Source organism: Piliocolobus tephrosceles, chromosome 13 (genome assembly GCF_002776525.5).
Source record: "Piliocolobus tephrosceles isolate RC106 chromosome 13, ASM277652v3, whole genome shotgun sequence".
NCBI lineage: Eukaryota > Metazoa > Chordata > Mammalia > Primates > Cercopithecidae > Piliocolobus > Piliocolobus tephrosceles.
In genome coordinates, this window is record NC_045446.1 from 74,439,741 (window position 1) to 74,464,461 (window position 24,721).

General features: G+C 36.0%; 1 protein-coding gene across 9 annotated transcripts in view; it reads right to left on the reverse strand.

Annotated features, from left to right (window-relative positions):
- DLG2 (discs large MAGUK scaffold protein 2) overlaps window positions 1-24,721 on the reverse strand; it is a 2,237,713-nt gene that overhangs the window by 847,735 nt on the left and 1,365,257 nt on the right. The window contains exon 1 of one of the 9 annotated variants that reach the window (XM_023209286.1): window positions 593-722. The exons of the other annotated variants lie outside the window; for them this stretch is intronic. Coding sequence (XP_023065054.1) covers window positions 593-697 — 105 coding nt within the window. The 5' untranslated portion in view covers window positions 698-722. Of the gene's footprint in view, window positions 1-592; window positions 723-24,721 lie in introns of those variants that run through there. 9 annotated transcript variants of the gene reach the window in all.

A 24,721-nucleotide genomic window follows, 5' to 3' on the forward strand; every position in this document is an offset into this window, starting at 1 on the left:
AGCACAAACATTATTTCTCCAAAATAAAACAGAATGACTCTGATTCACTAATTCACTTTATACACGACTTCTGTCAGACATTTTTACAAAATCTAAATATTGCCTCACTACTTTACTAAAGAAGCAATTATACTTTTCAAGATAACTTTTTTGGTGGGTTTTACTTGGAGTAAAGAACAGCAATTTTCGTTTCTTGATCTATATATCAAACCTAACTGCAAAAGATATTCAAGTAGCTCTGGGGGAACCAATGGGGAAATAAACATTGTAGTTTATTTCAAACATTAATATATGGAATATTAATATTGTTTCCTTTCTTTAGTACATGCCACTATTAGAAACTACTGTCTTCAGTGGGATGAGTTTGAATGGACCACTGTTTATTCTTTCTCATTGATTAATGTTTGGAAATATTAAGAATTAGAAATTCATACAGAGAAAAACCATATATTTAGCCTGAACGAGAACTACAGAGAAAATAACCATGGTTGTCGAATGTACAGAATACATACATTTCTTTATAGATATAACAGGAGAAAAAGGAAAAATAAATAAAAGAATCCCTAGGAAAATAAAAGAAAATTTTCCTTACCGGAATAAATGCATGTTGCATAGCTTGTTCACATTGTTTTAAAGAAGCAATAGTATCCCACAAAAGCTGGTAATTCTCAGCCCGAGAAGCACTTGGCCGTTGCATAGCGAAAGCTGGTAACACTCAAACTGAGCTCATAGAACCCAGTTGAAGAGGGAAAAAAAAAAAAAAAAAAAAAAACCCTGCAGATCTGTTACATAAACTTCTTAATTAGATCTGCTACACAAACTGCTATCTTAAGACTTAAAAAAAAAGTTAATCAGAACATTTCTTTTGGGGGATAACTGGGCATGACTTGAACAGAGACAGATGTTTTCATTGGGAAGAATTTTCATTCCCACACTTGTGAAAAGCAATCCCATCAGTGTTCTCCTGTCTTCACACAGGTCTGGTGAAACGGCACATACCATAAGTGTGTGGGGGGAAAGAAGTAGGAAGAAGAGAGATGTGAAAAAATATTCTTACCAGAAGATTTGGGTGGCAGGTCATGGAGGCAGAATTTAAGTAGCTTGTGAAAAGTAGTAACATTGAAGGGAGTAGGTTATATACACATGTCTATGCACATATACAGATGTCTGCACTTGCCTGCTGTGTGAGAAATACAACTATATACATGCATACTCACAGTGTCATTTAATAGGTCCAACTCTCCTCTCAGTTTAGTTAAGAGTTAGATGTGACATAGTCTTCACCTACAGAGTATTACTGCCTTAATGGCACTACAAGTTGTTTATCTGGGATTATCTCTAAAGACAAGCCAGGAGGTATCTTAAAACGTAAGAGTAATTAGAAGAACTTTATGTTGCCTATGTATTTGAACAAAAGTCACTTTTATTCCTTAGTCTAGATAAAATTTACATAGATAATAAAAGGAGAATCGTGTCTTTAAATGTTCTCGGGAAATGAGAGTAGGCTGGAATGTGTTAATTCCAAAGAAATATGCGTGTGCACTTTTGACAACAAAAAAGACTCATATAAGCATGAAATAAAATATGAACAGAATTTAGGGACATATTCTCAATTCCCTTCACCAAGGACAGTACCCACACAGGGAGGTGAGGCTCCACCAGTACCTAATGTCTCTGTAGGATTGCTGAGCTAGGAGGTAAAGCATCTTGGAAAGTGATTCTTAGAGCCCTTGGAAGTTCTAAAAGAATCTGTACTCTAAGGACTGGTTCCACAGTCAACAATGGTGGTATTTACTCAAGCATTTGAAGAGGTAAGAGGCAAAAGGAGAGAAATTCACAGCATAATAAATTATGCATTTAATTGACCTAGAAAATCCAAGGAAGACCAAACAAGGTACAAATTTAGAAAACAGTTTGGTAACATACACGGAATATTTTCCCTGTATTATTTTTGGAAGAGCAGCACGATTTGGGTTACCTAGTTTTCCTGCATTCGTACCCTGATGGTGGTGGATTGGTTCATATTAATGCCCTTGTAGTGTTAAAGTCTCAAAGGCTGACACCAGGGAAATTTTTCTCTTACCTTCATTACTTTTCAATTTTGAACTGAAGGAATGAAAAGTAGAACTGATCTTTCAAAATCTTTACCTAATTTGTAAATTTTACCTAATTTGTAGGGAAATTGTTTTTCCTTAATACTTCATGAGTACACACCATAAGGCTATTGCCATTAGACAGTTTGTTTTTCAATATCAATTCAACCAATTTCTCTTTTTCTCATTCATGGTGTTCTTCTGTTCAGCTCATACCCACAGTCCCTCCTCTGCCTTCATGTCTGCCCTTATAGTCTCCCATCTGCCCCAACCACATGCTTCTTCTCCATGCATTGTCGACCAGTCAGCCCACAACTTTCAGAAAATATTCCTTCACTAGTAAGTGTTCTGAATTTCTCAGGAAACAACAGGAAAATAAAAAGTTGTCTTTTAAGTTACCTTCCAAAATCCCAGTCAATCCTCTCCGAAATTCTTAAGCAAATGTTTATCATTATTCCAGACCCCACTTGCTAGGTCTTCTAGGCTTTTCCCACCTCCTGTTTATCAGGTTCCTTTTTCTTTCCTTTAAAGAACACCTCCTAAAAATTCTCTTCTCTTTAGTTTTTTGGGGGAAAAAAAAGGTAAAGAATTCATAGTGTTTGTGTGTGGAAACACTGTTTTAAAAAGTGCCCTTTGAATCTTGCATTCATTCATTTATTCATTTATCCAACAAACATATCAGTCATCGCCCATGTGCTATATATATATATATTTTTTAAAAAATTTATTTATTTATTTTTTTTCTTGAAACAGAGTCTTGCTCTGTCTCCCAGGCTGGAGTGCAGTGGCGCCATCTCTGCTCACTGCAAGCTCTGCCTCTCAGATTCAGGCCATTCTCCTGCATCAGCCTCCCGAGCAGCTGGGACCACAGGCTCCCGCCACCACGCCCGGCTAATTGTTTTGTATTTTTAGTAGAGACGTGGTTTCACCATGTTAGCCAGGATGGTCTTGATCTCCTGACCACGTGATCTGCCTGCCTTGGCCTCCCAAAGTGCTGGGATTACAAGCATGAGCCACTGCGCCCAGCCGTGCTATAATTTTTGATAATACTTTGGACAAAAGGATACATCAGATGTTGCCTCTACCTTTAAGGAGAGTCTAATAGAAGGGATGGCAAATCAACACAAATAACAAAAAGGCAAGTTTAAAAAAGTGTAAGTGCCATAAAAGAGGTAGCATAAACTATTTAGAAAGCAAAGACAAAGAAGAGATTATATTCATGGTGGAAATTAGGGCAGCATCATGGAAGACTTAGCACTTTGCTAGAGCTTGTTGTTAGGGTAGTATTTGGTCAGACAGATACAGGGGAAATTCTGAGAAAGGAAAGGTACAGAAAAGGTACAGGGTGGGAAAGGCTTCATTGATTATTGTTTTGGAAGAAACGTGACTACAAGAAAAGAATTGTACATCAATGACTATCGAGCTTAAAATTCAGATTTAGAACAAATTTGAGCTTATTCTTGATTGAAAACTAATAGCTTGCTATTCTTGATGCTAACCAATATTACCTTTAACCAACTCACAGATAATTCACGTTTATAAATTCAGTGAAAATCTTCTTAAACCTCTTGAGGTGATAAGTTCTATGTGTTTATTCCTCACTGTTTGAAACAGGCACATTGATATATGTTCGGAGGCCCTAGGTGGCTCAATCATTTAGGTTATATTACTGAATTATTACTTTTCATTAAGCATATATTATGTGTTTTTGCATTCCTGCTCACTTTCATAAGTTCTAAACTTCTTACTTTCTAAGTTCAAGTGGGTTCCACTATAAATCAAATATTTTTCAAATATTTTACTTAGTTCAATTTGACTCAGTTTAGCAAACATTTATTGAGCGCTACTATGTGCCAAGAACTGTGCCAGAAATAGAGAACACAAAGATAAATGTAATACTATGTCAATCCTCTGTTTCTTTTCCACTACCACTCAGTGTGCAACTGTCTCTGCCCACAAGTGGAGCATATGTATTTTCTTCCTGTTAGCACAGTGCTTGATAAGTAATTGCTACCATTTTTTCCGTTAAACACTCAGTCACTAGGCTACATGTCTGTCACATCTAAATATGTCACGATGCTCTAACTTATACTGCAGACCTCAGAATACCTAACGGTACTTTTGTATGGTGGGATTGCCATACATTGAGTGCTTTCTGCGGGTGAATGGTTTAAATGTAACTTCATGACAATTGCACCTCCAGTAAAAATAGAGTAACAGGGCCTGGGTTTGCGTTCCCACCTAAAGTGACAACAACAACAGAAAAAGTGCACAATATAGGAAAGAATGGGTTTCAAGAATGCACATGAGACAACAAAAAACAATGGATGCAGAGAGAAAAGAAACAAACAAGGTGGGCTCTGATATTCCAGAGAGGAGGAATCCAGTTGTGGTCAGTGGACTTGCTGAGTTGAGAAGACAGAATTGGTTTGCTGGGAAGATCAAGGCAGCAAGTAGAAACAGAAAAATCCACAATTATAACTGGAGATATCAACAGCTTTCTCTAAATAGTTAATAGAACAAAGAGAAAATTTGTAAAGATAGGGAAGACTTGTATAATACTAGGCATCAATTTGAGTTAATAAACCTTTATGGAATATTTTATTCAACAACAGCAAAATACGCACATTTTGAAGTGCTCAAATAGTATTTGCCAAGATAGAACATATTTTGAACTTGAAATCAAATTTTCATAAATTTAAAAAGATTCATGTCATGGGAAATATAATCTCTGGCCATAATAGGATTAAGCTGAAAATCAATAACAGAACTATCTCTGGAAACTCTCAAAATATTAAGAAAATAAATGACACAATTCTCAATAGCTCATTGGTTAAAGAAAAAAAAACTAAAAATGAGAATACATTTCGAACTGAATGAACATAAACTACAATATATTGAATTTGTTGGATTTCCTTAAAGCCGTAATTAAGGAAACATACATATCACTACATGCTTATATTTGAAAGAATTTAGTGTCAAATTACTGACTTCAGCTTCCATCTTTCACAACCAGAAAAAAATACATCAAATTAAATCCGAAGTATGCAGATGAAAGGAAATAAAAAATATCAGCACAGAGGATAGAGGAAAATCAATGAAAACAAAAGCTAGTTCTTTGAGAATATCAATAAAATTGATAACACTCTAGCAAGACTAGTGAGGAGAAACAAATTTTCAAAATCAAGATGGAGGAAGATGACATCCCTGCCAATCCTACAAACATGAAAGAGCTAATAAGGAAATCTTTGTGTATGTATGTATGTATTTACGTATTAATTCTTACAGACAATGCAATGTTATGATCATGGCTCACTGAAGACTCGAAATCCTGGCTTCAGGCAGTCCTCTGGCCTCAACCCCTGAGTAGCTGGGACCACACGACTGGCTAAGTTTTTTTGTTTTTGTTTTTTTTGTTTTTTGTTTTTTTTGAGACAGGGTCTCACTTTGTTGCCCAGGCTGGTCCTGAACTCCTGGCTTCAAGCAATCCTCCACCTTCAGTTTCCCAAAGTGCTAGGATTATAAAACATGAGCCACTGTACCTGGGTGAGAAAATCTTATAAACAATTTTTCCCCCCCAAAATTTGATACCTTAGATGAAATGGACAAATTCCTTGAAAGATGCAAACTAATCAAGAAGAAATAAGAAGAAATAAGACTATAAATAGTCACTTTATAAAATATTAAAGATATTTGTAATTAAAATCATCCCACAAAGAGAACTCCAGGCATAGATGGCTTCACTGATAAATTTCTCTAAATATTTTAAAGAAAGAAATAATAACAATTCTATACAAAATTTTTCAAAGAACTCAAGAGGAACAAATACTTTCCAGATCATTTTTTCTTGAGGCCAGCATTACCCTAATCCCAAACCAGATGAAGATATTACAAGAAAAGCTAATATCAATAAACCCTCATGAATATAGATGCAAAAATTCTAAAAAAAATTTTTTTAGCAAATTTAATCCAACAATATATAAAAAAGATAATGCATCATGACCAAGTAAGTTTAACACTGGGAGTACAAAATTGGTTTAACATTTACAAATGAACCAATGAAATGTATTAAGTTTGTTTTCCTGAAAATTAAATAATGAATTTATTCATATGTGGAGCAGCTCAACATTAACTATTTTCACAAATTGTAATTATGAGACTATAAACATTATTTTATTTATTTAATTATACTTTAAGATCTGGGTACATGTGCAGAACATGCAGATTTGTTACATAGATATACATGTGCCATGGTGGATTGCTGTACCCATCAACCCGTCACTAAAACACCAGAAGCAATGGCAACAAAAGCCAAAAGAGACAAATGGGATCTAATTAAACTAAAGAGCTTCTGCACAGCAAAAGAAACTACCATCAGAGTGAACAGGCAACCTACAGAATGGGATAAAATGTTTGCAATCTATCCATCCGACAAAGGGCTAATATCCAGAACCTACAAATAATTTAAACAAATTTACAAGAAAAAAACAAACAATCCCATCAAAAAGTGGGTGAAGGATATGAATACACACTTCTCAAAAGAAGACATTTATGCAGCCAACAAACATAGGAAAAAAAGGTCATATCACCGGTCATTAGAGAAATGCAAATCTAAACCACAATCAGATACCCTCTCAAGGCAGTTAGAATGGCGATATTAAAAAGTCAGGAAACAACAGATGCCAGAGAGAATGTGGAGAAATAGGAACACTTTTACACTGTTGGTGGGAATGTAAATTAATTCAACCATTGTGGAAGACATTGTGGTGATACCTCAAGGATCTAGAACTAGAAATACCATTTGACCCAGCAATCCCATTACTGGGTATATACCCAAAGGATTGTAAGTCATTCTACTATAAAGACACATGCACATGTATGTTTATTGTGGCACTGTTCACAATAACAAAGACTTGGAACCAACCCAAATGTCCATCAGTGATAGACTGAATAAAGAAATTGTGGCACATATACACCATGGAATATTATGCAGCCAGATAAAAGGACGAGTTCATGTCCTTTGCAGGGACATGAATGAAACTGGAAACCATCATTCTCAGCAAACTAACACAAGAACAGAAAACCAAGCACCACGTGTTCTCACTCATAAGTGGGAGTTGAATAGTGAGAACGAATGGACACAGGGAGGGGAACATCACACACTGCGGCCTGTTGGCGGGTGGGGGGCTAGGGGAGGGATAGCATTAGGAGAATTTATTAACTTTTTAAAAAGAAACAAAACAAACTAACAACTTACAATTGTCTTAGTAGGCACAGAGATAGTATTTTACAAAATCCAATATCTCTTTCTGGTTTTAACTAAAAACTCTCAGGACAAGACAAGTATGTCCCTTCTCACCACTTATATTCAACATTGTCTAAGAAGTTCCAAACTGTGTAAGAAGGCAAGAAAAATAAATACAGCTTGGAAACAAAGAAATAAAAATATTTTTATTATACATGACATAATTATGTGTGGAAAATCTCGTGAATTCCAAAGAAATGCTAGTAGAACCTTTAGCAAATTTAACAAGGTTGTAGAACACAAGATTGATATTCAAAGATCAATTGTATCTCTACATACTAGCAATAAATACATAGAAATTAAAATAAAAAATAATGCAATTTATGATACATTTTTGAAATATTAACTACTTCGGGATAAACCTGATTTTTTTTTTTTTTTTTGAGACAGAGTCATGCTCTATCACCCAAGCAACCCTCCCTCCCAGGTTCAAGCAATTCTTGTGCCTCAGTCTACTGAATAGCTGGAAGTATAGGCACACACCATCACGTCCAACTAATTTTTGTATTTTTTGTAGTGATAGGGTTTTGCTATGTTGGCCAGGCTGGTCTCAAACTCCTGACCTCAGGTGGTCTGCCTGCCTCAGACTCCCAAATTGCTGGGATTATATAAAACTGATTTTTAAAGTGTGCAAGACATGTACACTGAAAACTACAAAAAGAAAAAAGAAGATGCAATATTGTTAAGATTTCATGCTCTGAAAACTGATGTATAGAGTCAATGCAATCCCACTCAGAATCCCAGTGGGTGTTTATTTAGAGAAATTAACGAGCATACTCTGAAATCATATAGAAAATCAAAAAATATATAGTAGCCAAAATAACTTAAAAATGAGATTGAAAAAAGTAAACATCTGATTTCTAGAATTGTTATAAAGCTAATGTAGTCAAGACAGTGTGGCATTGGCATAAAGATAGGCAAATAGATCAATGGAACAGAATAGCGACTACCAGGGTTGAACCATACATCTATAGACAACTGATTTTTAATGAAGGTACAAAGGCAACTTAATGAAGGAAAGATAATATTTTCAATAAATGATGCAGGAACAATTGGTTATCCATATGTGAAACAGCAAACTTTGATTCACACCTCTTGTTACATATTAACTCAAAGTGGATTATATACTTAGATGCAAAACCTAAATGAAGCATCTAAAGGAAAACATGAGAGAAGATCTTTATGACCTTGGGTTAGGTAGAATACAAAAAGCTAAATCTGTAAATGAACAAACTGATAAATCAGAGGTCATTAAAATTAAAATTTTCTGTGCTTTAAAAAGTATTGTTACTAAAATAAAAAGACAAGCCACAGAATGAAAGGAGATATTTACAAATTATACATCTCATAAAGGACTTGTTTCTAAGATAAACAAATAACTCTTAAAATTCAATCAGAAAAAAATCCCCCAAAAATGAGACAAAGATTTGAGCAGACACTTCACTAGTGAAGATACAGGTATAAATTAGGATCTGAAAAGATAATCAATATCATCAATTGTTAGAGAAATGAAAATTAAAACCCCAGTAATATACTACCACATACCTATTAAATAGTTAATATTTAAAAAGACCGACCATATCAAGTGTTGTTGATGATGTGGAAGACTGGAACTCTCCTTTGCTGCTGGTGAGAATATAAAAAATGGTACAACCCCTTTGGAAACAGGTCAGTATTTTTTTCTTAGGTTAAACATGTACCTATCCTGGGATTTAATGATTCTACTCCCAGGCATTTACTGAGGATAAATAAAAGCACATGTCTATTCAAAGACTTTTATACAAATATTCATAGCAGCTTTATTTGTAATAGCCAAAAGCTTGAAATAACATCAACAGATGAATAGATTAAACAATTGTGATATTTGCATGCAACAGAATAGTGTTCAGCAATAAAAAAGAATGAACTATTGATACATGCAAAAACATGGATTAATCTTTAAATAATCATGTTGAGTGAAAGAGGACAAACAAAAAGAGTACATACTATATGATCTCACTTATATAAAATTCTAGAAAATGCAATTTAATATATAAAGACAGAAAGGAGGGTAATAGTTGACTGGGAATGGGGAGGTAGAGCAGGCAGGGTAAGGTAGTTGGAGGGAGGGATTACAAAAGTCTGGATGGATTACAAAAAGGCATTAAGAAATTTGCAGAGGATGATAGATATCCTTATTATCTTGAATTGATGGTTTCATATGTGAAAACTCGTCAAACTGTACCTCACTGAAGCTATTTAAATTTTTTAAAGTTTCTAGAGAAACCATCAGAAAGTCTTATACTCCTGGGGCTTATCATAAGTGATAAACACTCATCATTTAATGTTGTAATCTTGCAGTTCAATCTGTCTCCTTGGAGAGGGGTTGGGGAAGATAAATAAGCTTAGAAAGCAATGACCTTCCAGCAGGAAGGGAAGCAGAGGACAGGGATAAGTTTAATCAGAAGAAAAGACCAAGACTTTAACATCCAGGACCTTACTTCTAGTTATAGTTCTTGCTCTAATTTAGCTGTAAGATCTTGGTTCAGTCATTTAGCTTTGACAAACTTCAGTGACTCAATTTCAAAATGAAAGGACTAGATGCAACTATCTCTCAAGTTCTTTCAGAGCCATAATTCAATGATCTATAGATATATTTTAATCATCAACAATCCCATTTTCGTCACAACTCAGCACTTACAGGTATGGCCTTAAATTTAGCAGAACTACTTCATATAATTTTGAAGTATGTACTGTCATATATGCTGGTAATCTCACTCCTGTAATAGAGTAAACTCTCTGGAGGGTGAGGTCCTCTATCCTAAAATTTCTGGTTTCCCCATAGTATTTAAAGTTCAGAGCTTACATCATTGTAATATTGACATTATCATTGACAGTAAAATTGTAACAATTCATATCTATCATTTTACTGCTTAAAAAGCTACTTTCCCACATGGCATCCCCATGAAGGTCTTATTCGTAATATACAGATAGAGAAATAGGTTCACAGAGGCTAAAGTAACTGGCTTAACCACTAACTAGCCTTGTGACCATGGCCAAGTTCCACAGTGTCTGTAAAACAGAGCCTGTGAGATAACAGTACTCATCTCATAGGATTGTTGAGGATTAAATGAGTTAATACTGATAAAACTTTAGAGCAGAGCCTGGCACATAGTAAGCACTATTATTAGTGTTTATGAAATTAATTTAACTTTATTGATTTATTTAACAAGTAAGAATTAATAGATCTAAGATTAGATTCACATCTTTTGGTTCTTAATCCAATATACATTTGACCAGTGATCAGTAATTATATAAGATAATTGTAGAGTCACCTTTCCTAACCACCATTACACCCTAGTCTAAAGGATGTAACCTCCTAGTTTTCTTCCTCCCTGAACCCTATTTGCCTCCTTTTCCTTCATAGTATTTACTTTTTAATTTTCTTCCTCCTCCACTAAACTGTAAGCTCAGAGAGCAGAAGCCAATGTACAGCCAGCTCCAGCACACTACCTAGAATATAGGACTCTTTCAGGGTTTGCTTGATACTATTACTATTAATGGGGGCTAAAATAGATAAAAACTAATTAAAATTTCAAAAATATATGTTAGTATATTTACCAGGATTTTCTGTATTTACAAACATCTACGGTGAATTCAGCCATGACTCAAAACAAAAACAAAAACAAAAACAAAAACAAAAACAAAACAAAACAAAACAAAAACGGGCCAGGTGCTGTGGATCACACCCGTAATCCCAGCACTTTGGGAGATCGAGGCAAATGGATCACCTGAGGTCTGAGACCAACCAGCCTGACCAATGTGGAGAAACCTGGTCTCTACTAAAAATAACAAAATTAGTCTGGCGTGGTGGTGCATGCTTGTAATCCCAGCTACCCCAGAGGTTGAGGCAGGAGAATCACTGGAACCCAGGAGGCAGAGGTTGCTGTGAGCCGAGATCGCACCATTGAACTCCAGCCTGGGCAACAAGAGTGCAATTGTCTTAAAAAATAAAATAAAATCAATCCTGGCATCTGATCCATTTTTTCCTATTTGAGAGAGTGATACCTTGATGGGCAAGACTCACATGACTGTGCCATGGCAAAATGGCAAATGCCATATTTTATAGGGGGAATTATATGACCTGTGGTGTACTGAAGTCCATATAATATAAAATTGTGCTACATATTCAATCATTCAGTCATGCCTCAAACCTGCTTAAGAGACGCAAGCCATTGTATTACAGTGACATTTTGCACACACTGCAGTCTCTGGAATAATATGCCCAGTACCGTAAGGGAGAGAAAGCAAGCGACCTGAGAGAAGCTGACTGAAGTAGGTAGGACCCCAGGTCTTGTTTGAACACAGTTCTGCAGAACTATGCATGTTAACTTCAGCATGTTAAACTTCAGAACAGAGTCAAGCCAGGGCTAACCTGGATAGAACCGTGAGGCAGATGAAGTGTGTCTTCACCATCTTCTTCCCTGTCTAGAGCCCTCAGCCATTCTCCACTGGACTTTCTTGACAGGAGGAAAGCTACTTGAACTCAATTGTAGGGCAGTATTAAGAATTTAATATGCCTCTTGCCCTACTTGCTTTCTTGACTCTTTTTGAGGCCAGGTGTTAATCATATTCATCAGTTTGTTCTCAGCCTCTAGTGCATTGCCTGGCACCAAAGGTTTCTTAAATAAATAGATGGACATAAAAAATGTTTTATTTGATGCTGATGAAAGGAATTCTTTATATTTGCAGAGCATGTTTTGATTGACAAAACACATTTACAACTAGGACTTCTCTGTTACTTTTCACCTTCTCCCTATTTACACATTTAAACGTTATTATGTCAGTGGCTCCCTTGTTTATTTTTGGCTCAGATTTCTCTCCTAAATTGAATATCCTGTTGCTTGCTGGTCATCTCTGCTCAGGTATCTAACAGATCTCTCAGATTTAACAGCTCCAAAAGCTAAGCTTTCATCTTCCTTCTTCCCTCCTCAAATCTGCTTCTCCTTCAACTTCCTCATCCAGTAAATCCCAGTTCTGCCCACTCCATTTCTCAAGTCAAATCTCAGGAGCCTTCACATCCACTTCATCAAGACCCTCTGATGGAATAATTTGGTCCTGTCTGTCACCAGGGTCAGCTTGTGCCATCTCCCCCTTCTCTGTGACCTAGCTCCACAGGCCCTCTTCCATTATTTAGGATATAATAAATCCCATTCTCATGTTGGTTCCTATGCAAATGCCAATTCTTCTGCCTCAAATCTTCTCCCACCTGTTCTTCAGAATTCCCTCCCACTTATCATTTAAATCTTAGCTTCACTATGCATTGTAGGAAGCTTACCAGATCCCTGTCCTCTGTTTGTTAGATGCCAGTAATCCTTCCTTCCCCCAGATGTGAAAACTAAATAGGTCTCCAGACATGACCTATGGCCCCCCAAGGGAAAAAAAAGCTATGCCAGTTGAGCACCACTGCCCTATACCTTACTCAGGACATCCTGTTATAACTTTTCATGGAACCCAGTCTGTAAGCCTCTTTTGTGACTTTTGTGTGATGTTTACATTACATAACTGAATTACTTCATTATGGATGAAAACTAGTTCTTCTGCTTACAATGTATCATCTGTATATAGTGTCCAGCATGAGTAGGTACTTAATAAATATTCGTTGGATAAATAAATGAATTTCATTCTCATACAAACCCTATGGGAATATGCACAGCCAGAATTAGCAACCCTATTTCTAAATTGAGGTAGAAGATACACTGAATGGTTCAATGAGAGGCCCCTGAACCACATCATCAATAAATGGTAGACCAAGGAATCCATTAACCTAGGCTTTATCACTCTCAATTTCTCTTACCAGCATGTATCCTTTTACTGCCATTGCCATGTTTTTAACCTTCGCAGATTACTTCAGCTGCTTTCTCTTCCAAGTGCTTTATTATGTGTTGTCCTTGTAGTTCACAGTAATATACATCTAGCTCTATACCAAGGGCTGAAAAGCTCAGACCTTGCAGGGGCTTCCAGTGATGCTCCACTCTGCTGCTTTTAAAAACTCACAGCATATTAAATATAAGAGAGGTGGTTAGGGCTTCTCATGTTGTAATAGGAGTGCAAGGGGGTAAAAAAAGTCAATAGCTCTCTTGAATAAATTTGCTTTTATCATACATTTAGCTCAGCCTTGTTGTCTACTCTAGTAAACAGACTGAAGAAAACTAATCACAGGACAGGTTAAGATACTCTAATCTTAATGAAGCCATTGCAATATTGCTAACCAGAATATGGAATAACTTTTAAAGATGCCTGGCTAAAATTATCCTTTACTTTCATGCTGCTTAAGTATGGCCAAGCAGAAAAATCTCAACTGAAAATGAAAATTCTCTTAAATGGTACTTACAGCATGCTAATGCGCGTCTATGTTCCAACGTTTTGAATAACAAGATCTACATGGCATGCTCAATTTTTTCCCTCAAATAAACTATTTTTGAATAGCCTAAGGGCCACAATGGTCACCAAGTGTCTGAGTGAGGACAGGGCATGCTGTTGAGAGGTAAATTTGACTCAGAGATGCCCCTGAGCCATGGAGAGGAGCTGTGTTGGTGGGCTTGGTAATATCAGAATCCCTTTACTGTTACCAAAGGGTTGACGCCTAAGCTTTCCTATCTCTCTGCAGAGGCAGACAGGAGAGTTAAGAGTACAAGATCTGGAGGCCACCTTTCAAGGTTAGAATCCTAGTTTCGATGCTTTTTAAATGTCTGATCTTGATCAGATTACTCTATACTTTGGGCCTCAGTTTCCTCATATGTAAAGTGGGTTTGATAATGGTGTTTATGTCATATAATTGTTGTGGGAGATTAAATTAGTCGATTCATGCATCCAGCATAAAATAAGTACCAAATAATAATTGCTACCTATTATCTATCTTCTTTACATATATTCTATTTCTGTGTACATAAAAGTATTTGGTGTTTTATTAAGCTCTGTCCATATCCCAGATTTTATCATCTCACTAATTCACAAGCACCTTTAGGACCTAACCACCAATGCATTTTCATCATCATAAAAGTACCACACTTGATTCTTACAACAATCCTATGAGGTTGGGATGGTTATATCCATTTTACAGATACGAAACTGAGATCTAGACTAGTTGGACTGTGCCTGTGATTATGCAGTTAGATAGTGTTGGGGGGCCAGGGCTAAAGCTTTGGACTTCTTAGGAATAATCTTCTTCTCTTTTCAAACCATAGAATTTTCACAGACTCAGTACTTGTCTTAACAATTTTCGGATATTAAAATGACTTCAGAGTAAAACTCCCTGGGAATCTGTTCTCCTTATTCCCTGCTTTAATCAATGTATCTTCACTGGGTAGCAGCTGCATGTTTTAGTCAGTGTTGCATAAGTCTCTGTTTCTATTTCTCTCTTTCTTTACCTGTCCCTCCCTCCATCTCTCTTTCCTCCTTTTTACTCTCTTCCTTACTTCAATCCCTCTCCTTCTCTCCCTCCATATTTTTCTCTCTCTTAGACACACACACACACACACACACACACACACACAAATACTTTATTCGTCTATTTCATATAGAAGGAGAAGGTGTCATTAATAATGACTTTGAGGTTTCCACCATCTGTAATAAGACAACTGTGATCAGGTGAGAGCCGATAGGTGAACTTGGATTACTAGTGCAGGCAAGGGTCATGCATTAAATAAAAAAGCAAAGAAATGGAGTTTGGATTAAAAAAAATAGTATGGAAAGGGAAGAGAGACAATCCTTGATTCTAGTAAAACTTGTAGGAAATGGAACAATAATAATTAATTAAAAATACTTCTGAGGGAAAGTAGATGAGTCTGGCTAGTTAACCATTTCACTAAATTGATATGATATTAAACAATTAATAATCCATCAATTATTTACAATGTACATTTGGAAAATTTAGTTAATATCACCAAGCTTTAGTTTTCTCTCTCATAAATTGCGAATAATAATTAATAATAATATTAGTCTCCTAGTATTATTGTAAGGATTAAATGAATACTTACACTTAAATATTTCTTAGAGTATAAGAAAGTACTAAATACAGATTAATAAATACATGTTAGCTACTGTCAATAGTATTATTATTTTATTAATGCTATCAGGAAGGGAAAAGTATAGAAGGCCTCCAAGATGAGGGTGATAACAGATTTCTATTTGATACTTTAGGCAATAAGAAGTTATGAAGAATACCTGTGACTGAAAAGATATTTTGCAGTTATTTGTTAAAAGACTTAAGAGGTAAGTATTTAGATTCAGGGAGTTCAGCTATAATTTATTTGCAAGAACCAGGTAGTTCTAAGATAGAATAAGATGTGTAACTAAATCTCAGAGTCATTAAAAGCATTGATCTCCAGTGCTCATGAGATCTAGGTCTATTCACCCCCAAATGAAATTGCATAGAGGATGTTAATGTATCAATAGAAAAATTCCTAAATGAAACTAAATAAAACATTTGAAATTATACTATGAAGTCAAGACAGTGATACGTAAACTCATCCAAAGCTGAAAGGCCAGCACCATAGTCACAGATAATGGATTCCACCAAAATAGGTCTTGCAAACTTTGTTTCACTGAACTATGTTGACATAATTAAAAGTCAGTTAACGTAGGGATCACAAACATTTATAGTAGGGACAAGCTTTTGTGATATTTACTTTTATAATGAACTGAGACTTAAATATTGCTCATGCACAGAAATATGTTTTGTCAACTTTGCAAGAATTCTTTTTTCATCAGTAATATCTTCATAAAAAAGTCGAAAAGCAAGGCCCTTAATCATGTCGTATTCTTTTGGAGTCTTTTACTCAGCAATAATTTCATTTAAAAACATTTCAGTGAACACTAATTGAACAGAAACTGTCAACTTCCCTTTTGTAATGAAAGGAAAACTGCCGTGATAAAGAGTTTCTAATCATTATATCTAATTAAAAAGTTAATCCTTAAGTTTCTCATGTTTAAGTTCTTTCAAATGTAACAAAAGAATTTCTCTTTCAAAAATGGGAAACAAAGCACAGACATTAACAAACAATGCTTCTGTGGTAAAGCCACAAACTTGGAATTAAAACATATTGGCCCAAGCTTTTGTGAGGAAATTAGAAAAATTACAAGAATCAGCCAAACCTTGGCCTTCGTTGACCTATGTTTTTTAATACAGAAAAACTTCATTGTAGCACTGACAGTGGGGGATCAAAAAATAATTGCAATTTAAGCCTTTGAACTACAGAGCGAAAAATGGCCTCTGCATCTCAGCTCATGGGGGAAATGAGACATGACTCACTCTCTAGTATGAGTAAAGGTAATTCTTTTAGGTTTAGAGATAGGTCTAGAGATAGGGCTAGAAGCAAGTTCTTCTAAATAAGTGAGCCTTTACCCTAATATTCTGATTCACGGGAAAACTTTTAAAGCCACAGTCTAACCTCCTGAAGCCCAGCAGAGAAAGAGAGGATTCCTAGGCAAATATGGGAGATGATCCACCCAGGCATGACTGTCTCACTATGTTCGTAAACAAGACAGAGTGGGAGAGAGAGTTCTGAAAGACTAAATGCAAACTGCAAGATGATGAGCAGATTGCTTTGACTATCTCTACTTCCAGCCTATGCATGCAAAGTATTTCAGGATACTGTGTGATGATCAGAGAAAGAAACCTTGTTTGAAAGTGCCATTTTCTGGATGGTCAGACCCCACAAAGTAGTAACCAGATCCATAATATAGTAAAGCATTACATAAGGGGCTTGCATATTTCATTAACAAAGACCAACAAGATCACTCCCAACAACTAAGTTTGCTCATTCTGATATTACCCAAAGTAGCCTCTAGCCTATTACAAAGCAGTCCTAGGTAAAGGCTGAGTATCTATAGCGCTGGCATAAGTAAATATTATTAGATGTCAACTCAGATCATGGTCTTCACTGAGCAAAGGAGACAATATTTCTAATGGAATATAACCTTACTTCATTCTATATTATTGCTTCCCAGGGACAGGATGGATAGAAAATTGAGCAAAAGTTTTTGTAAAATAATTTTTTCATATAGGCACCTTTTAGATTTCATTGACATCCTCTGCTTTCTGCCTCCGCTTTACTAGTTTTTCCAAGAGGCATACATGCTATAATGAAAAGAAGTGAGAAATGTGAAATCCTTGCTGTGTTGCTTATGAGGTGTGTATGACCAAAAGAAAGCCTCTTGGTTTTTCTGAGTCGTTATTTGCTCTACTGTGAAACAGGGATAATAATCCCTGTTATCACAGGGTTCTTCTGAGACTCAAATAAAAAATGTGAAAACATTTTTGGAAACACAGAAATGAGTTTTGTGTGTGAGGGAAAATGATTTAACATAGATGGAATATTCACCAAGTACCAGGTACAGCACAAAATTCTTCATGTATGAGGTCTTTTAATAAAGTAACTCTGTGATACGGGCATCGTACCCATCTAAGAGGTGAGAGAAGGAAGTGGTAGAGATACTGAGTAACATAACTAGGGTATTAAAGCTTGATATTTGTAGAGATAGAATTAAATTCAATTTTGTCTGTCTCCAAAGACAGTGGTCAGTTCCCAGAAAGTGGAAACTGTTCTTTTGGTAGTACACTGTTTTAAAAAGCAAGGTTTTAATGTGAGTTATCCAAGGTTTGAATTCTAATGCTAAACTCACTCACTGTTGCTATGAGTAAGTTGCTTAAACTCTCTCTGAAGTTTTATTATCTCATCTAAAAATGGGGAAGAAAAGTAACTAACCCATATATTTTTGTGAAGATTTCTAGAAAAAAAATGCACATCTAGCAATTAAAAGGGTTCTTTGGTGGCATGCATTATACATTCAATACATGTTAGCTACTACTGGTTCAAAATTAGCACTTTTTAAATTTGTTAGTAACCAGTTCAGTAAATTATCTAGGAATCTCATAATTTTTTAAATAATTTACCCTGTGTATTACAAAGATGAGGCAATTTTTATTACATACAACTGACCATTGACCAAAACAATTAAGGGCTAGCTAAGTGAGCTTAGATATATAAAATAAATAAATCTAATCAGGTATAAGGTGAGAAGTTAATGGTTAAAATAAAACAGAATTAATAAGGTTAGGTAGACAAGAAAGAATATTGCCAAGTTAGACTAAATGGGCAATGAGCAAATTCTAACTATCTCGGCTGACAGCACCCTACCTTTTGGGTTGTCATTAATGAGTAGTATAATTTACATTATGTATTATAAACAATATGGAACATATAGTCCCTGATTGAAAATATGAAAAAGTCAGTATTGAAGTCCTAATCTCTAAATTTATATTCTCCCTTATCTATTTTATATAATCTCATTAAATAAAGTGAAAACTCATTAGAGCATGAATTTTTCTCCTCATGCAATGACCTTTATCTCCGTTTGATTTACATGCAGAAAAACAAAAGTAATTTCAGCTGACAGATGACCCAAAGATCAGAGAGGCACAAAGGTTCATGTAAAAACAACAAATCAATTTGCTATTAAATATTGGGAGCACAAATAATTAGCTAGATAGGCAAAGTTTTTATAAACCTATTTCTTCATCTGTAAAATGGAACTAATACCTTCAGTCTCACACAGTTGTTGTATGGGTTAGATAACTTAATTTGAATAAATTTCCAGCCCAGCTCATGAATATGAATAGGAAATTTATTCATATTAAGTTATCCAACCCATACAACAACTGTGTGAGACTGAAGGTATTAGTTCCATTTTACAGATGAAGAAATAGGTTTATAAAAAGATCATCAAAGTAGGCAATCTTCAATTAGTTATAGGCAATCATCAAAGTAGGTTATCTTCAATTAGTTTATTTTAGGTATTTTGGAAAACATCCCCTCTATTTATCAAATGCTTACAGGTTCTAAACTTTGTCTTAGGTATTGGTGACACATAATATTGCCCTGCCTTTAAGGATTTCACAGACTATAATAGCTAATCATTTCACTAAATTGATATCATAATGGAATGACTATAGAGTGTGATGAAAAATCACATGGCCATATTGGTTGGAAGTCTAGGGCAGGTGGGGAAAAAGTAGACCAAGGAAAGCTACAGACAAAAAGAAATGTCACTGAAGCTGGATGTGCAGGGGCGGTAAGAATTTGGCAGAAAGAGAAGAGAGGAAATGATTTTCCAGGCTCAGAGTAACGACATATGTGGTAAGTTATTCTCACCTCATGCCTATAGTTACAAGTGGAGAGACTTCTCCAGGCTAATTCTCTGGACCTCTCCCCATTCCCAGAAGATGGGAGTTTCATGCTAGGTAAGTTTGAAAAATGGGACTAGGAAAGCTTAGCTCACCCCTGCCTCTTGGGAGTCAGTCTGCCTGCTAGAGCCTAGCATTCTCTTTTCACTATAAGATAAGCTTAGCTAGTAGAAGCTATGCCTCTGCAAAAGAAACTGATAATTTGAAGGGTAAATTGAGTTCAGGGGGATGTTAGCAAGCCCTTTGGCTGCCTACCATAGCCAATTCTTCCAAGTTAGCTTTTTTATCAGTAGTAGTTCTGATTTTATAATCTCTATCAGAATCTGGAACCTATATCTTACCTGGTTTTGACCTTAAGATAAAAAAGACTCTATTAAGCGTTGTCAAACTTGATAGAGAATGAAAGTTTAAATGGAAGAAATTACATAGTATATCCAAAAGGTGGTACTTCTTATTTTTCAGAAGAATAAAGTACTTGGGAAGTGTGGAGGGAGATAAACTAGGTGTAAAGGCAGGGGGGTCCAATCTTTGGTTTCCCTGGGCCACACTGCAAAAAGAATTATTATCTTGGGCCACACATAACATACACTAAAACTAACAATAGCTAATGAGCTGAAAAAAAAAAAAAAAAAAAAAAAAACTTGCCAAAAACCTCATAATGTTTTCAGAAAGTTTACAAATTTGTGTTGGGCCAACAGGCTGTAGGTTGGACAAGCTTGCTTTAAGGTTTAAAGTTGGTCAGTGAGTAGGTTATAGCAGTTTCTCTGTCACACTAAGGAATTTGGACTACATCTGAAAGCATTGTGGAGCCACTGAAGTTTCTTAAGCAGAATGATAAAGCAGTGCCTGTGTGTGGGGGTGGGGTGCAGGGGGGGTGGGTGGGTGTTGGAAATATTCTGGCAGCTTTAGGTGGATAGATTTTGTGGTACATTGGAGGCAAAAAGCCAGTTAAAAGGTAGTTCTAATAGTCCAGGCAAGATTTTTGCAAGTAGATTTAGTCATTGATTCACTTTTTATCTCAACGGTTTTTTGGATTCCATGAAACATAAGACAAACGGTCATCACATCTTACTTTTCAGTCACAATTTAAAGATATCATAGGCCGGATGCGGTGGCTCACACCTGTAATCCCAGCACTTTGGGAGGCCGAGGTGGATGCATCACCTGAGCTCAGGAGTTCGAGACCAGCCTGGCCGACATGGTGAAACCCCTTCTCTATTAAAAATACAAAAATTATCTGTGCATGGTGGCAGGCACCTGTAATATCAGCTACTCGGGAGGCTGAGGAAGGAGAATTGCTGGAACCTGGGAGGCAGAGGTTGCAGTGAGTCAAGATCACACCATTATACTCCAGCTTGGGCGACAGCAGTGAGACTCTGTCTCAAAAAATAAATAAATAAAAATGAAGATATCATAAAGGCTCAGATGGGTAAAAACTTCATATAATGAGAGTTCCAATAAGAATGATTCTCTGAAACTAAGCCATTGCTGAAGTGAAGAGATGATTATATGGACAATCTAGAACTCATCAGAAATAATCACACTTAATTTAAAAAACATTGTCTAAAAGGTAAGTTAAATTTCCCCAATTATGCAATAACTAGATGTTCTGCAGGAAAAAAAACAAAATGGGGACATGAACTTCCTGTCTAATGCCACTTTTTCTTCCCTCCCTGGACCACGCATCACCACCACCAGAAAAAGAATCTGCATGTAATAGCAGTCATATAACAGACTAGGGTATAAATGTTCATGAAAGATAACACAGTACACGATTCACCTAGTAATGTAACACTGTAACACAATAGGAGGCAAGTTCTAGAAGACACAGAGCAAGACTGGAAACTGCAGCTGTTGGCCTAACTCGCCATATTCTAACCTAGGTCCTTGTTGCTAAACAAGCACTCTGTTTTTAATTTATTGAGTTGTACGAGTTTATTATCTTAAAGTTATTAAGTAATATCTTAAAGTTATTATGCATAAGTAAAAATGGGGAAATTGAGCTAGCTTTTTAAAGAACACCTCTTGGCCCGATGGAGTGGCTCGGGCTTATAATCCCAGCACTTTGGGAAGCCAAGGTGGGTGGATCACATGAGGTCAGGAGTTCAAGACCAGCCTGACAAACATGGTGAAACCCTATCTCTACTAAATATACAAAAATTAATCGGGTGTGGTGGCGCATGCCTGTAATCCCAGCTATTCCAGAGGCTGAGGCAGGAGAATCGCTTGAACCTGGGAGGTGGAGGTTGCAGTGAGCCGAGATCGTGGCACTGCATTCCAGCTTGGGCGACAGAGTGAGACTCTGTCTCAAAAAAATTAAATAAATAAACATAAAGAACATATCTTGCTCTCTATAAGAGATAAAATTTAGGAATATAACAACATATTTTGTATTCAGCAATAATTTATTAAGGACTTAATGAATGTTAGCTTCTGTGTTAGGTAGGTAACCATCAGTCCTTTGGATAGAACTGCAGCAGCTTGCTTGGGGTAAGGGTAGAGTATGCCTAAATTATACCCAATTGTCTTCCAGGTTTCAAAGGAGGTCAAAAATACTGTATTTATTTCAGAATTTGACACATGAACCCCAATAAAATATGATGAAGTCTTAAGAGGTAAAATAAATTTCAAATAGAACTTTCAGAGGTGTAAGTGAATTATTTTGAAAACTATATTGTTTTTACTCCATCGTTAAACCTATTAAATTTGCAGAAAACCCATCAGTAATAATTAATTTTTGAGCTGTATAATTACCTGAATAAGTATAGTTTTCTGATCATTTTCATCAACAAATGCAGGCTTGCATAGAATTAGTATAGCACAGTGAAAGCAGTGACTCTTTAGACTCAGAACTTGAGCTCTGATTACAAATCAGTTCCTTGCTTATGGTATAAATTAAGGTAAGTTACTTTGCTTCTAAAAGTCTACTTGCTCATCTATAAAAAGAGGATAAGATGACCTATCTCCCTATGTTATTTTGGAGGTTATGTTAAAATAATATTAATAGTATATGAGAAATGCTTAATAGATGGTGGTAGTTAGTAGAATTATAATAGCAACATAAAGCAGTCACATAAAGCACATGGCATTATCAAATGCCAGGGCTATTAAAAAAACTATGCATCCAGGCTGCCACTTTTTTCTTTCTTATTCATGGCGATACTAATTTTCATTGTATTCTCTTCTGGGGGGCCTTGACGAAGTCTCGTCATTCTTCTGAGCACCATAATCCAGACAATCACCAGGAATCAATCAGAGCTGACATGAATCATTTTTTAAAATCTACTTGAACTTCCTCATTTTATAGTTGAGATGCAGACACTAAGATTCTGAGAGTTCACTAGAGTGATTCAGCGTCCAGAGTAGTACAGCTACTAAAATCCTGGTTTCTAGTTTTGTACCTTTCATTTCAACACACTTACTAGTTTTCTTCTGAAATGTGAAATTCAAACATGAATTCACATTGGGAGAGTCAGATCACTTGACACAATCTGCCATATAATATTTCTGCTGATCTTTGAATTAAAACATGACCCTTGCAATACACAGCTTATAGAACCGAAACAAGAATCTGTTCAGAAGACTATGCACTCTGTCAAGGCCATTATAATGGTATTCTATGATACAGTAATTTTAGTGATGTGATAATGGATATTATACCAAGCTACTGCCACTCTGGATAAAGATATCTCAGGATGAGAGGACATTTTCAGATGATGAAAAAATGTGGTTTATCAATTTCTACATCAGTTTAGTCAATCGGTCTGGAATGTGCAAAGGGAGTATCTGTTCCCAGTGGCTGAAACATTCCTGAAAACACAATTGTTTATTCCTATCTTAAAATCAAACTGAAGTTTAAAGGAAGAATAAATTTTAGAAAAATGTTTGTTTGGCCTTTTCTTTTTTTTCAAAATTCCTCTTAAAATTTAATTAAATTAATCAATATCAACTATTGAAATAAAATATTTAGAATGAACAACAGACACAGGCCTGTGATATGTTACTTGAAACTTAATTGTGAGAAACAGACAGGATTCCACTGTAAATGTTCTCAATCTCTCACTCTGTTTCTCCTTCACGTTTGGAGCAGTTTTTAATGAACCCAATAGACGTGTTCCAGAGATGTACTTATGATTTTTTTTTCTCTTTGAGTTGGGGTCTTGCCTGTAACCTAAGCTGGGGTGCAGTGGTGGCACAATCATGATTCACTCGAACTCCTGGGCTCAAGGGGTTTGCCTGCCTCAGCCTCCAGAGTAGCTGGGACTACAGGTGTATACCACCATGCCTGGCTATGTTATTTCACTTTTTGTAGAGATGGGGTACCACTATGTTGCTCAGGCTGGTCTCCAACTGCTGGCCTCAAGCAATCCTCTCACCTTACCCTCCTGAGTCACTGGGATTACCATGCCCAGCTGTACTTATGATTTCATATTTCAACTTGAGAGAGAGAGAGAGAGAGAGAGAGAGAGAGAGAGAGAGAGAGAGAGAAAATAATATACTCGAAAAAGCTAAAATATTTTTTCAGTAGGGTCAATTGATGATTTCCTTCTCAGCATCCCCCCCAAATTCTTTCTAGCAACTTTCCAAAGAAATCTGGGATATTTATCATCCGCTGTGTTGAAATAAGATATTCCAAATACCTTTTCATGAAAGTATTAGAGAAGGGGGTCAAGAGCTAAAGACAGGGGAAAAGGTCAATAGCAGATTTCGGATGGGGATGATCTATGGCCTGTGGTCAGTATCTGGGGGCTTTATTAAGATACCCTCCCAATTTCCAACTGAAAATTTGGTAAATTATAATTGACTTCACAAGATCAACACTCACTCATGTGAGGTAACCTCAAAGAAATGAAAAAATAAAATAAAATAAAAACACCTAGACCAGCATGATTGATGAATATATTAGCCTGTCTGAAGAAAAACTGAATCAAACAGAAGTTTGGGAGGAGGTTAAGGGTTAAGAATAAAAGCAAAGAACAAGGGTAGTGAGAGAGGCAAGTATTGTCTAGAAATCTAGATGAGAAGGAGTGTGAACGTTAGAGTTCAAACATTTCTGTTCGATTAAAATTTTCTGAAGATGTTTTGACTCTAAGAAGA